At 44.8% G+C, this 13,195-nt stretch overlaps 2 protein-coding genes across 3 annotated transcripts in view; one reads left to right on the top strand and one right to left on the bottom strand.

Moving 5' to 3' along the window:
- Positions 1–1,137, top strand: part of Copg2 (COPI coat complex subunit gamma 2) — a 125,355-nt gene extending 124,218 nt beyond the window's left edge. For both annotated transcript variants that reach the window (XM_052173391.1, XM_052173392.1), the window contains exons 23-24: positions 60–158; positions 576–1,137. In XM_052173391.1, coding sequence (XP_052029351.1) covers positions 60–158; positions 576–706 — 230 coding nt within the window. In that variant the 3' untranslated portion in view covers positions 707–1,137. The remainder of the gene's footprint in view (positions 1–59; positions 159–575) is intronic.
- Positions 1,138–1,663: 526 nt separating this feature from the next.
- Mest (mesoderm specific transcript) lies at positions 1,664–12,037 on the bottom strand. The gene is made up of 12 exons (XM_052173394.1): positions 11,762–12,037; positions 9,264–9,418; positions 7,928–8,007; positions 7,508–7,585; positions 7,266–7,402; positions 7,050–7,108; positions 5,786–5,826; positions 5,261–5,331; positions 4,996–5,097; positions 4,192–4,268; positions 3,262–3,325; positions 1,664–2,557 (listed from the first exon to the last, which is right to left on the bottom strand). The coding sequence occupies exons 1-12, from the start codon at positions 11,785–11,787 to the stop codon at positions 2,440–2,442; spliced, it is 1,008 nt and encodes a 335-aa protein (XP_052029354.1). The 5' UTR covers positions 11,788–12,037; the 3' UTR covers positions 1,664–2,439.
- Positions 12,038–13,195: the final 1,158 nt, after the last annotated feature.

The raw sequence follows: 13,195 nt of genomic DNA, 5'->3' as shown, positions 1-13,195 counted from the left end.
CAGAGGCATACCCACATATTTAACTTTTCTAATTCTTGTTACATTAAATTTCTCCACAGAAGCTGTCAACAACATCATCACATTTCTTGGTATGCAGCCATGTGAGAGATCAGATAAAGTACCCGAGAATAAGAATTCCCATTCCCTGTATCTAGCAGGTAAGAGACTTCCATCAGGGCCGGGGATAGGCACTCCTTGCCCTGCTGCTTCTATCATCTCATTATGTAACAACTGGAAAGCTAAGTCAGAATGAACAATTGATTTTACAGGCTCTCCTTAGATTATTCCGTAGGAGGCACATCTGGCCTAAAATAATTCAATGTGTAACAGATGCCATTGCCAACCCCACTAACCACTACCTGAGAGCACCAGGCCAGTGTTACTGAATCCCTCCATGTACCTGGTATTTCATATCAGCACTGAAAACGTAGGACTGTTGTAGGATTAATTTCCTGTGAATTTGTATAAAAGCTGAACTAAAATATAGAAAGGAGATTTGGGCAAAACGTGATAAATTCCATTAGTCAGAGCTTATTTGAAGTTCTTATATACTTTTCCTCACTTTTTCCTCTCAGGTGTCTACAGAGGTGGCTATGACATATTGGTTCGGTCCAGGCTGGCCCTAGCAGATGGAGTGACCATGCAGGTGACTGTGAGAAGCAAAGAGAGGATACCGGTGGATGTTATCTTGGCTTCTGTGGGATAAGTTCTTGCTGGGAAGGGTGATGTTGCTATGCCCTCCCTATTGGTCGTTTTCAGGCTAGTGGCATGAACTTCCCAGAATCACACTTAAAGATTAATAATGACTTCAAAGAAGCAGATGCAAGTGTTTGGCCCTGAGCCAGCAGATCAAACAGATGTCTTTCTCTGAGCATGAGCTTTAGTGCTTCTCCCTCCTCAGTGTCTATGCGCTCAGCCTTGCTATGACAGTGCAGCCTTGAGTGGGCTTGGAAATCAGATGCTACTTAGGCTATTCTACAGCTGCTTAGCTTCATTGTACACTTCTGTTTACTGTGGGGAACTCTTGACAATGGTGGACAGTTTTATCCCAGAAGGGGGGGAGGGGGAGGGGAAGCCGGAATCCATTTTTGTCACAGTTTGTTTTTATTAATAGAAAATAAACACTCATTCATTCCAGTTTCAAAGTTGCTATACTTGAAATTTCTAATTTAAAAAATGAATTTAAAATAATCAGTAATGCTGTTTTAACTAAGTTAAAACTGTGGCTTAAAAAAGTATTCAGCACCATTTGCTCCTAGGTCTTTCAGAATTTGTTCTTAAAGTATCTGGAAACTTGCCTGTCTAAGTACAGGAGTTATGTGAAAAAGCCTTCCTGAACAGCCAGTGGGATGCTAAGCAGCCGTCATGAGGAGTCAGTGGACACTCGGCTGTTACAGTGGTCCCTCGCCTCCACTTCAGCCCTGGGAGAGCATGCACCTGAGCTGAGATTCGAGAAGGCAGGCTGGTATTTACTATTCGCCTTGGACTTTCTAAACAGTAACAGTAAATCTCTGGCACAGTTGCAGTTCTTAATACTCTGCGGTTTTAGGAAATTCTGTAAATAATTTCAACCTGTTTATTCACAAATTCTATATATAATGAGGTTTTCTTCTTAGCAAGGGCCAACTGTTTGTAAATATATACATGAGTATGCAAATCAGTCTTAGACGCATACTCAGAACACTATATTTAAGTGGGGGGGGGGGGGCAATGTTGAAGGGAGTGGGAAGGTAGGAACAGCACTGGGGATTGAACCCAGGGCTTTAACATGCTAGGCAGGCGCACTACCACTGAGCTACTTCCCCAGCCCCTAAGCCAATGTCTTTTTTAGCAAAAAATGTCTATAATTAGAAGCAGCTGATGGAACGAAATGTAAAGGTGTGACAAGATATTCCCTCTCATAAGCTGTTTACCCATCTTGAAAGAGAGATAACAAGCTCTTCTCTCACTTTTTATTCCAGTATTCCAATTAGGATTGGGCTAAAAGTTAGCATTTCTAAATATTTTAAAAGTCCACAGAAAATGGATTTTTGTTGTTACTATGTTTTGGGTTTGTTTTTTTTTTGTTTTGTTTTGTTTTGGGGTTTTTTTTGAGTATTTAATACACAAAAAGAATATCTAATGCTGTCTTTCTACATAAATAAAGTGTTATTAGTCAGAATGTCCTAATAACACAAAACAGCAGCAGATCTATTTACTTGGTCATATGTCACAGGAATGAGAGGATTATCATGTCACCCTTAGAGATGAGGTGGACTAGCATGCCATCCTTAGAGGTCCAGCTGCCTGTTTTCTGTAGTTTGTTCACCAATGTGAATAAAATGGACTTTTATGAAAGGATAGTATTTGATGGCCAGGCCCTCTTTTGGGCATTTCTAAGGGGAATACACACAGATATGAGAATGGGGGAGGTAATACAGGGAGGCTACTCTCTCCAGCTCAGAAGGAGTTGATGAAGCCCATATATGCATTCAAGAAGCCCATGGGATCCTCTAGCTGTGGGTAGTGGCTAATGTGGTCATCCAGAATCGACACTGTGGACCGCGGCAGCGTTTTCCTAGTGGAAGAGAACAGCATGGAGGTGAACTTAAGGCTGGAGGATGAGAGGATGTAAGGCATAGGAAGACCCGCAAATGCACTACAGACACACAACACTGGAAGGAGCAACAGCGCTACTCGTCTCCTACTGGGAACTATACCTTCAGAACCCAACAGACAACATCTTGCAAATACAACACTTCTGTCCTCAAACCATGACTCTCAGCTCCTTAGAGAAGCATCAACAGGTAGCTCACTCAGCAACTCACTGCCCAAGCAAAGATAAAGAACCTTCTTTAATCTCATGAGGAGATTGTTTAAAATTATAAGCAAGCTGTTTTTTACCAGGTTGTATCCACTAGGGCATAGGAAGGTCTGAAACATTGTTGTATGACAGACAAGCACCTTCTAAGTAAGTACCCTGAGGAGTAACAACCAGTGAGGTGGCATTTCTCATGGTGAGTCGTTGATTAGTGCTCAGCTGAGATGAGGGAACTGGCTCAGATCAATGCATAGAATGATGGCAGCCAAGATGGTGAGAACAGGATGTATGACTCCAGAGAAAGTATAACATATCTCTTGATCTGTCCTTTCGATAAGAATCAGATTCTCTATCCCTAAATGGTCTGTTCATTTTGTTTCCAATGAGGTCAGATGCAATAGCTAGGCCAACAACCCTGTCAGGATGAAATACTGACAAAAGAAAGACCTCCGAGGACTCACCTGTACAGCTCCAAAAATTCTGGATACGGATTTATAGGATCCAATGGCCCATAGATAAAATGAACTAGGAAAAAGAACAGGAAGGAATTTCTAACAGCTCACGTCTGTACTCCTGCTGCTACCCTAAAATTAAGCTCCATTCATTAAATTAAAAAAAAATTGTGACTAAAAATTTTATGATACAAATCCTCACTTCTTGTTAGATGAGCTAAAAGAACTTATACAACAAGTCAGTCTTCTAAATGGAACTATCTGGATCCTTCTGGCCCTTCTGTACTCTGAACCAAAGGAAGAAGCTCACTTTTAAGATCTGCTTTCTAGAAATACAGATAGAGCCAGTCACTGAAGTTTCCTCTATTGTAACTGACATCTGAAGTCTGTCAACAGTTTTTTGATGAATAACTAGTATGTGGGAGACACTATGCTGTTTGTTTCCTTTTCAAATGTGGAAGAGGAGAGAGCACAGCACTTACTAGCCTCCTGTCCCAACGGTTTGATATTTACGGTGACAGGTAATTCCCATTCTGCCATGACAGCTATATTTGTGGTAGTCTCTCTACCTTACACCCTCACTCTGGTAAGCCAGGTGTTTGGAATAGGGGTGCCAGTGAATAATGAATGGCCAGCTAAATGTACAAAGTGAACAGTTTCTGTCTTGTAGTTTTGTTTTTAAGTGTGAGGGGTAAAGGTAAAAAGTATGTTGTAAATATCATATAGCCAAACTATATGATACTTAGGCCAAACATAGCTGGTTTTTTCTTTTCTTTTCTTTTCTTTTTTTTTTAAGAAGACTTACAGTTACTTGAGTGCATGTTTCTATTTGCTAAATCTGATAACCCCACATGGATATTTTATGAGTTATAATTGTTAAGTCACTATTCCCCAATATTCCTGTCAAGAAGTAACAAAAAACTATACACAAATACTCACTGGGGATGGACACAGAAGCAAGTGCTCCCACCCAGCGTCTTCTGAATTTCTTCCTTTGATTGATGTACTGTAAAAGACTACATACAACATGTGAGTCAGCAGGAGCAGAGCAAGGCCTAGCATCCGTGCAGTTTCAGAGCCACAGAGAAGTGTCCTCCTACAGAAGCAGTCTCAGAAAGGAACAGCTTGCCTCGTCCATCCTTGTCAGCATGTGAACACAGCACTGACTACCAACATAAGCATGTGGTCCTCTGTGGTTATCACGTAGGGAGTGTGATCTTCACAAGGAGTAATTAATGCTGGTTAATTTACAACATGAGTCTAAGAATCCAGTTCTGATTCCACTCCTAGCCAGCTCTGTGACTCTCAAACATGTTTCTTATACCTAAGTTCCTCTGTTGCTACTGAAAAAAAAAAAACAGGCAAGAGGAGCTTTGTACTTAAGAGAGACACATTCATTCCTTTCAAAACTATGATTAAAACCTTCTGTAACAGTTAATGTTAACCAAAAGTCTAAAGAAGGGTATACCAAAGTCCATGAGGCATTTTCATGCAAATAAGCATTAAGAGTTGCAGCTATTTATGCAATTTCTCGGCGCCAAATGCTTTAGGAGCAAGGCTCACCCTATGGCTGATTGTTTTTTTTTTTTTGGAAAAGACAGACCAGGACTGTTTAAGGTTTGTCTTATAATCCCTAAGCAGCCTCCTGTACCAGAGTAAGCCAGCAAGGGGCAGAACAAATAACCTTACATCTGCCCTTCGTCCAAGAGAGGCTCACTGGGTCTAGAGTGGGGTTCCTCCTACCTGTCGATGACCAGGTTGCCGTCGTTGTTGCGAATCACGGCCCACATGTCCCACAGCTCACTCTCAGTGGGTCGAGTATATGGTCCGAAGACTGGAGTGAGACTGAAAAGAATAGAAATGCAGGAAGGTGAGACTCTGTGGACAGAGTTGAGAGTGCCAGACGTCTACAAAATCTCCAGGCCCAGCCTAGCTGTGGTCCAGGACGTCAGTAGCAACATTTCATTACTCCGTGTCAGTGCAGGGTCAGTCTTTGATGGTGACTTACCCTCGAGAGAATACAAAGAAGTTCATGAGCCTGGTGAGGATGGGTGAGAGCACGCCTCCATCTTTGAGGAGCTGCAGGTAAGAAACAAAAGTAAAAATCTAGGGTCTAGAGGGAGCTGACAACTCCAAGACAAAACCTTTTACATCAGAAACTAAAGTAGAACTTAGCCATATCTTCTGAAAAATATGTATAATCCCTCATAACTGATGAAGTCATCAACTTATTTAGGATCTCAACTTATTTAAATATCATACTTAAGACACAGATCTTCATATAGTTGTATTTTGCTAAATATTTGTTCATCTCTTATTTCTCAGAAATGTTTGGTTTTATGTAAGAGAGCCTACATATTTATTTGACTGAGGAAAAAAATTAACTTGATTAATGTGAATTCATAATGAATTAGATTTCAATAGACTGGCTCATCACCACAGGTGTGGTCCTGAAAAGGTGCCAGAGTTTGGTTTTTAGTTGTTTTTAACATCAGATGTCTAAACCAGGGAGCTATGCAGTGAAGCTGCCGACCTTTTGGAGAAGGAGAGGACGATGGGTCTCAGGAAAGATACCTGTGGAAAGAGAGGCTTCTTAGTCCTTTAACAACAAATAAGGTAAAATCTCAACCATTACCCAAAATTTCCACCCATTCACTGTTGAAGCCTTTGCTGCTAACAGAGTTGTGAATGAAAACAGCTATGCCCCCACACAGCAGCTTGTACTCATCGGAGCCCCATGCGCACGCGCCACGTGGAGGCGCGGCTGCACTGCCAGTTACTGCAAGGTGTTCTGTTTAATAGACAAACTGCGACAGGCAGGGACTGCTTTCCTCATTTTAAGGTACAAAAATGGAGAGAGTAATTTATACACTCCTCCGTAACACACTGATGCCTAGGTGTGAGCTCCCCTCAGCACCTCCCTAGTGCTCAGGACACCGTGGGGAGTACTGAACCCCTCTGCAAACACGCGGAGGTTTCAGTAGCTAGTTCACTCTTCCTTTGCATTGATAAAGGGACAGACCCACTGCTCTCCTCCCAGGCTGCTCTTGAGACACTCAGGTTGGGGCATTAATGAGCATCTGGATGATAGAAAAAACAAACACACACACAAACACACACACAAAAATCCCAAGGCTTCCAAATGGTAAGGCTCATTCCCAGCTGACCCCTGGCACTAACACCAATTAAGAATTTATTAATGCAGCTTACCAGCCAGATCAACACAATCACATTTTTTATAGCCCCTTTACTTTTTGTTTTTGTTTTCAGGACAGGGTTCCAAGCCCTGGCTGTCCTGGAACTCATTATGTAAACCAGGCTGGCCTTGAACTCAGAGACCACCGGCCTCTGCCTCCCCCCCACCCCCAATTGTTGGGATTAAAGGTGTACATCACTGCACCTGGCTCTTTAGAAACAAACAACAACAAAAATGTGTGTTTATTGTGTTTATGTATATATGCATGCCAAGACACATATTCGAAGTCAGAGAACAGCCTGTAGGAGTCAATTTCTCCTCCCACGATGTGGGCACCAGAATCAAATTCATAGCCACAGACTTGGCAACAAGCCCCTTTGCCCACTGAGTCACGATGCTACCGTGGATATCCTTTTATTTGCTATATATTTGAAAAATATGTATTCCATAAATCTATCAACCATGAAAAACTACAAGGTAAAGGATGCTTGATGTATGGTGTCTGTTTATGATATCAGATATTTCTTAGATGTTTTTGTGACTTAAAAGGGTGACTTTTCGAAACTATACCCCACTTTCCACCTACCACCAAGGCAATTACCTCCATTCGACAGACAGAGACTCTTTATGGTGAGCCGGCCAGATCGATTCTGCTTGTACCTGGTGCAGGGCAAGAAGAGACACACAGCTGAGCAACTGACTCCCCTGCAAGGGCTGCAGATGACCCCTAGAGGTTTGATGGTCCCAGAAAAATTCAGTCTCCCATTATCTTAAGCTATGACATCTGTGCAGAGGGCAGAAGTCTGGTTCCACTGACCTGTACAGCAGCTCCTGTGCAACAATGTCTCCATAGTCGTGAGACAACAGGTTGATTCTGCGGTTTTGGAGCCCCAGGTGCCGCAGAAGGGACTCTACAATGCTGGCCTGCTCAAATATCGAATACTGATGTGGTCTCTAAGGAAAGGAAATGCAGAGACACAACGTGATGTTAGAGTGCTTGCCAGACCCTGCATTTGCACCCGCCCACCCCTCCCCTGACCCCACCCAGCTGCTGCTTACCGGCTTGTCACTAAAGCCAAAGCCTAAGAAGTCAAGGGCAATCACTCGATGAAACCTCAGGGTCAGCCCTTCCCAGATCTGTAAGAAAGCAAGCATGGTGTGCACTCTGCTCCCACATGCCAGCCTGGATAAAGTCAAAGTGCTCCTGAGACCACCAAAGGCCTGGGAAAGGCGTGACGCCTAGCATCCGAGGTACCTAGAGCACAACTCCAGCCTTTAATTTGGCCGTGTTCCTTTCTGCACAATCAGTATTTTACTCCCCTTACAGTACATAAAAAGCAATTCTACATTTAATGAGATTTTATCAAACAATTCAAATGTGCAAGAGAATTCTAGGGCTGACAAAAAATAATCTTGAGTTTGAATAGTTTTTTTTTTTTTTTTTTTTTAGGACATAGCAAGACCTAGAAACTTCATTACCTTGTACCAATCATAGCTGGATGTTGGAAAGCCATGTAAAAGCACGACTATCTCAGGGCTTCCGACCACACCAACAGAATCTAGAAGGAGGAGAATGAGAAATAGCAAACTCCATGCAAGGCAGCCTTGACGACACCAAAATCTAATTCAGTAAAAAGGATCAGACTAAATTGATATCACAAAGGAGCTTCCTCTTAATCTGTGTTTAAATTGTAATGGCACACTTTACATGAAAACCCTTAAAAACAGTTTGCTCATCATCACTTAGATTTTTTAGAGAGACGTTCCTATATTTTAGCTGATATTAATATTAAAACTTGAATTGTTTTTAAATAAAAAACAAAACCAGTTAAAATACTATAATCACAACAAGCTAAAACTTCTTTGTACCTTATCAATATTTATCACATCTAAGATCTGACAGTTCTTCCCAATGGATCACCTGAACTTATATTATTTGTCCAGTACTAGCAGAAGACATGCAACTCAAAAATCAAACTATTACAAAAATGGGCTAATAGTGAAGGGAACTTTTTCTGTATGTGACATATTTCATATTATTCAAACAATAAAATACCTTGCCAACTGTGATGGATTTAAATTAATACTGCTAGTGGAATAAAACTTTGGTAGTATGTTTTCAGAAATTATTTAATTAAAAGCAATTAAAATATGTACTGGATTTAGACTGAAGAATCTATGCAAATAAACTAAATACTAAGTCTGGGAAAGAACCAACGAGCCAACATAAAAAAAAATGCATACTTACTCCACTGGCTATAACAAATGAGAGGGGGTCAGGAGCAATAATGAAAAACGGTTTACGAAAAACAAACATTTTTCGTTATTGCTCTTGACCCCCGCCCAAAAGAAGTCTTTTCCAATCTGTTTCTCGGTTTCTTCACCTATAAAATGAGGTTAATGGCGCCTATCTCCAAATGCTGTTGTGAAGATTAAGTGAAAAATGAAATCGTGAAGGTTAAAATTAACTGTCCTGGGTGTGTTAATTAAGTAGCAGCCATCAGAGTTCTCAGCAAATCATTCTTAAAAGGTTAGATGCATAGAAGAAGTCACCGGAAACAGTAAAATGGCTTTGGTAACTGGGTGAGGGAGCAAAGGTGTAGACAGATCTCTAAATACCATAGAGCTTACCTGACACTAGGGGTGCTCAAAAGAGAAAAATAAATTTCTCAAATACAAATGGGGCTGAAGGAAATTACTATCAGGTACAATTCTACCCTCCTCCCCAGCAGTCACTCACTGTGGGGCAGCCGAGGGACACAAAACAGGCACCTCAGCTGAAAGGTGACCCGTGTCCTTGGGCCCCAGTTCTCACCTTGGTAGAAGATGCGTAGTCCCTTGTAGGTAAAAAACTTGCCAGAAGTCTTCCAGGAGTGCAGGGCAGGGGAGAGCTGAGGGGGTGGGATGTGCAGGTACGCAGCTAGCAAGGGCACAGCCAGCAGCCCTACCTGGACCCACCACTCCCTCATCCTGTGGGAGAGCAGACAAGGTTACATTGTACACTTCCAAAAATCAGAATGGAACATGGGTGGGAAACCTGGGTACCATGAGGTTTGACCCATCCCCCCACCCTCCCCACTCCACCCCTCCCCACTCCACCCCTCCACCCCTCCCCACTCCACCCCTCCACCCCTCCCCTCTCCACCACTCCACCCCTCCCCTCCCCTTCCCCACCCTACGCCACGTGGCATAAGTTTTACCAGGAATGTGATAAACACCTCTACCCTTTGGCATTTGGCAGTCACTGTACTAGCTCACTACCATTCTTTCCAAGCACACATGTCACTCATTACACGGGCTTAAGCAGAGAGCAGCTCTTGGTTTCTAACACACATATATCCTCTTGCCAAGTGAACCCCGACTCGGCACTACTATATGGTCTTGGGCTACGAAACTGATGGGATAGACGGGGAGCATTCCAGTAAGCAGCTTTGCCCTGACCCTGAATATCTAATCTCTTAGAAGTCTGGGCAGCAGATTATATTTGTGCATTCTTAGCACACTCTTGAGGTGGTTCCCTTTTATTTAAGACCCCACCCCCACACCTAGCTCTCAAGACGTTTGGGGGGGGGGGCACAGATTTATGCCCCTGGCTTGCCATGCCGAGATTTCAAAGGTCCAGATCAAGTTATCCTGGAGGAGAAGGCAGAATTACAAACCATTTCCTTTATTTGTGACTCGCCACAGTCAACAAGGAAAGGGTTCTCCAAATAAATTGGGATAGTGCCTCTTAAACCTAAAGTTCCTGACATTCGGAAGTGATCTACAAATAAAACAAATTAATTGCTAGAGTCCTGGTGCAAGTGTTTTGTTGGCTCACTGTCTTTGTCTGTACGTGAGTCCACCCTATATGTATGTAACACATTACCTGCAATTTCATGAAATTGACTGGGTTGGGGGGCTCTCTATTTGTAAACCTGAAATGGTGGGTAAAAAAAACAACACCCCTGAGGAGCCTCGGCTGCCTGCCTGAACTTCAGACAGCAATTAGACTTTATTTTCCTTCCTCCAAAATCACTGTCCGATAAAGTCACAATGATTTGGTTCTACCTTTCGAGGCTACACTAGAAATGACTGGAACAGTGCCAGAACATGATGGCTTTATCTCAGGCTGTTATCTGCTAACGGGTTTTACCGTGAAACCTCCTTGAAAAGCGAATAAAAGCGTTAGGTTGGGGGGGGGGGGTCTTTTTGTTGTTACTGTTCATTTCCTCAGAACCCGTTTGATCCTGTTACCCGTTCATACATTTTCACGTGGCCCCTGGGGCATCCTCGCTGGACTCACTGGATCCGCAGTGACTCAGCAAAATGCCAGGGAGGGGCGCCTACCGCAGAGCGAACGGGGGCTCCCGGGCGCAGGGAAACAGAGGTGCCACACCCACGCTCTCCAGACCATACCTCAGTGCACCTCCCCCATGCAGGAAAGGGGGGGGCAACACCCCAGCCATTCTCAGCTTTAGTTACCTTGGTAAAAATACCCCTAACATTTTAAGATTTTTTTTTTTAGCAGTCAAGCAAACTAGCAATCAGAGGAAAAGGTTTAAACAAATATTTTTAAGTCCAATCCCCATTATTTGATGGTACTGTGATTTAGAGGAAAAATTCAGCACACTCCCACAACAAACTTTACGTGCCTTGATTTCTTACTGCTTTAAATGATGTAAAAATATATTTATCTCATACCACCAAACCAGCCCACCTGATTCATTTTTAGTAAGAACTACGCTGTGCACCCACAAACCAAAGCAAACAATTCTTTTTACATTTTAAGAGTATGGCCGTACGCCAGTGTCCCCCGGGATTTCCATTTCTGGCTCCCAAACAACACTTCTAGCCGCGGCCACACTGCACGGCAAGACCCAGTCACACCTATGCAGTATCCACGCCACTATGAGGTCAGAACCTGGAAATCTTAAGTCGCTCTGCGGCAATCTCGGCTCTTGGATTCCTAAATCACATACCATGGTCTAGAAATCCTAAGTCACGCCACAACAATGACCAGCTCTGAAAATCCTGGAACACACCGGGCGTCACCAAGGCTCACGAATCCTAAATTGCTTCATTACCACCATGTAAATCGTAAATCATACCACAGCGAAGACCCAGACAAAAAGACTAATTCTCACATGGTAATGCAAAGATCCTAAAATTCTTAAATCTTACACAACTAAACCCTGGTTCTAAAAATCATCAGTGAGGGCGATTCCGAGTTTGGGCTGTGCGGCAACCTTTGGGTAAGGATTTTTACTACCCGCATTTCTGGTGTACGGGCCGGCCACACCCCCTCTCGCAGCACGGGCTGGCTGCACCCACCTGCGCAAGCGATCTCGGCGCACCATGGCCGCATTATCCCATGCTGCCCGCCGCAGGATTGCGGATCACAGGGCGCGCCGAGGCGCCCGCAACGGTACAGGATCGGAGGTGGCGTCTGCGCAGCCCACGGTCCGCACAGGGCGGCCCGCGGCAGCAGCAGAGGAGGCAGCAAGCGGCAACTCGGGCGAGCCTGCAGCTCTACGCCTGTTGGCGAGGTGCGGCTGCCGCAGAGGAAAGCTGCTGCTGCGTCTGTAAAGATGCACCGGGATGTGCTGGTGGCCGAAGCAGAGAGGAGCGAGCGGGCACCGACTTTTAAAGCCCGCGGAGCCCCGCCTCTGGCCCGCCCACCGTGCCGCAGCGCCCCTCCTTCTCGCTCCCGCCGCAGAGCCCCTCCCCACCGCTGCAGGGAAGGGGGGGCTCTTTCCCGTGGGCGCCTCCGGGGTATCGACCCCACTACCCCCTCTTTCCTTACAGATCTCTAATTCTGAACCCCAGATTCTGCTGAAGAAAGCCTTCCCATGTGTTAATGCCGCGGGCAAGGATGACAAATGTCTGAGATATCTCTCCCCAACCCATCCCTTGTACCACGCACAGGTCTCCAGCCTCTGGAAGGCATAAATCACCCCACGGTTAGGGTACTTGTTGCAGCACCCACTTCTTTTCTACCTCCTAAGCCCTAAGAGTGACTACGCACCTGAAAATGCAGGTCACCAATGCGCGCGGCAACCCCAAGCCCTTAACACACGATAACAAAGAAGGAACACACTAAATGGCTAGAGAATGGACAAATTCTGTGGCATCTGTGGCTAAGTGGACACTTTCATGGACGGGCTGCGATCACATAGAATGGGCCAAAGTCACCACCACGGTGGCGGTGGCATCGGTACACTTCTTTTGCGGCAGCACAACGTGGTCCACATGGCCGGAGCCGCTGCGGCGCCCATCTGGAGCAGCGTTGGAGACCGTTCACTCGAGGAGCGCAAGCCTTCTTTATTTACGCGCAACACAATCACAGTGCAAACACCCTAGAGGTGCAGACAAAACTGGAGATTTTTTAAAATACAAGTCCTTTAAAAATCATCCTTCACATGCGGGGCATCATGGTGTCTGTGTGAGGTTTGGAACCGTACCCTGAAATTCTAGCAGCCCAGGCGCTAGCTAGCTAGGGGCGCAGCGAAGGAACGCAGGTCGACCCAGCGGGGGCGCTGCAGGCCTCTCTTCGGCACCTGCTTTGCCGCAGCTTTGGCTTTGCAACATCCAAGCCCAGCCATGCAGCCGAGCAAGATTCGGCCAGAGGACTGCAATGGGTCAGCCGAACCCGTGGGGATCTAACCCGTGGGCATCTATCTACCCATGTTCCCGGAGTTCGGGACCACCCAGCTGACGCTGAAAATGCCAGCATCTGAGAGAGGGTCAGCAGAATGTGTAACACGG

Source organism: Apodemus sylvaticus, chromosome 2 (genome assembly GCF_947179515.1).
Source record: "Apodemus sylvaticus chromosome 2, mApoSyl1.1, whole genome shotgun sequence".
NCBI lineage: Eukaryota > Metazoa > Chordata > Mammalia > Rodentia > Muridae > Apodemus > Apodemus sylvaticus.
This window is presented reverse-complemented; position numbering and strand designations above follow the sequence as displayed.

Excerpts from the sequence above, each read along its gene's own strand:
- Mest (XM_052173394.1), bottom strand. The coding sequence starts at position 11,787 with ATGGTGCGCCGAGATCGCTTGCGCAG. Across the intron at positions 7,403-7,507 it reads TTGGCTTTAGTGACAAGCCG|AGACCACATCAGTATTCGAT; the intron begins GTAAGCAGCAGC and ends TCCTTTCCTTAG. Across the intron at positions 4,269-4,995 it reads GGCAACCTGGTCATCGACAG|TCTTTTACAGTACATCAATC; the intron begins GTAGGAGGAACC and ends TGTTGTATGTAG.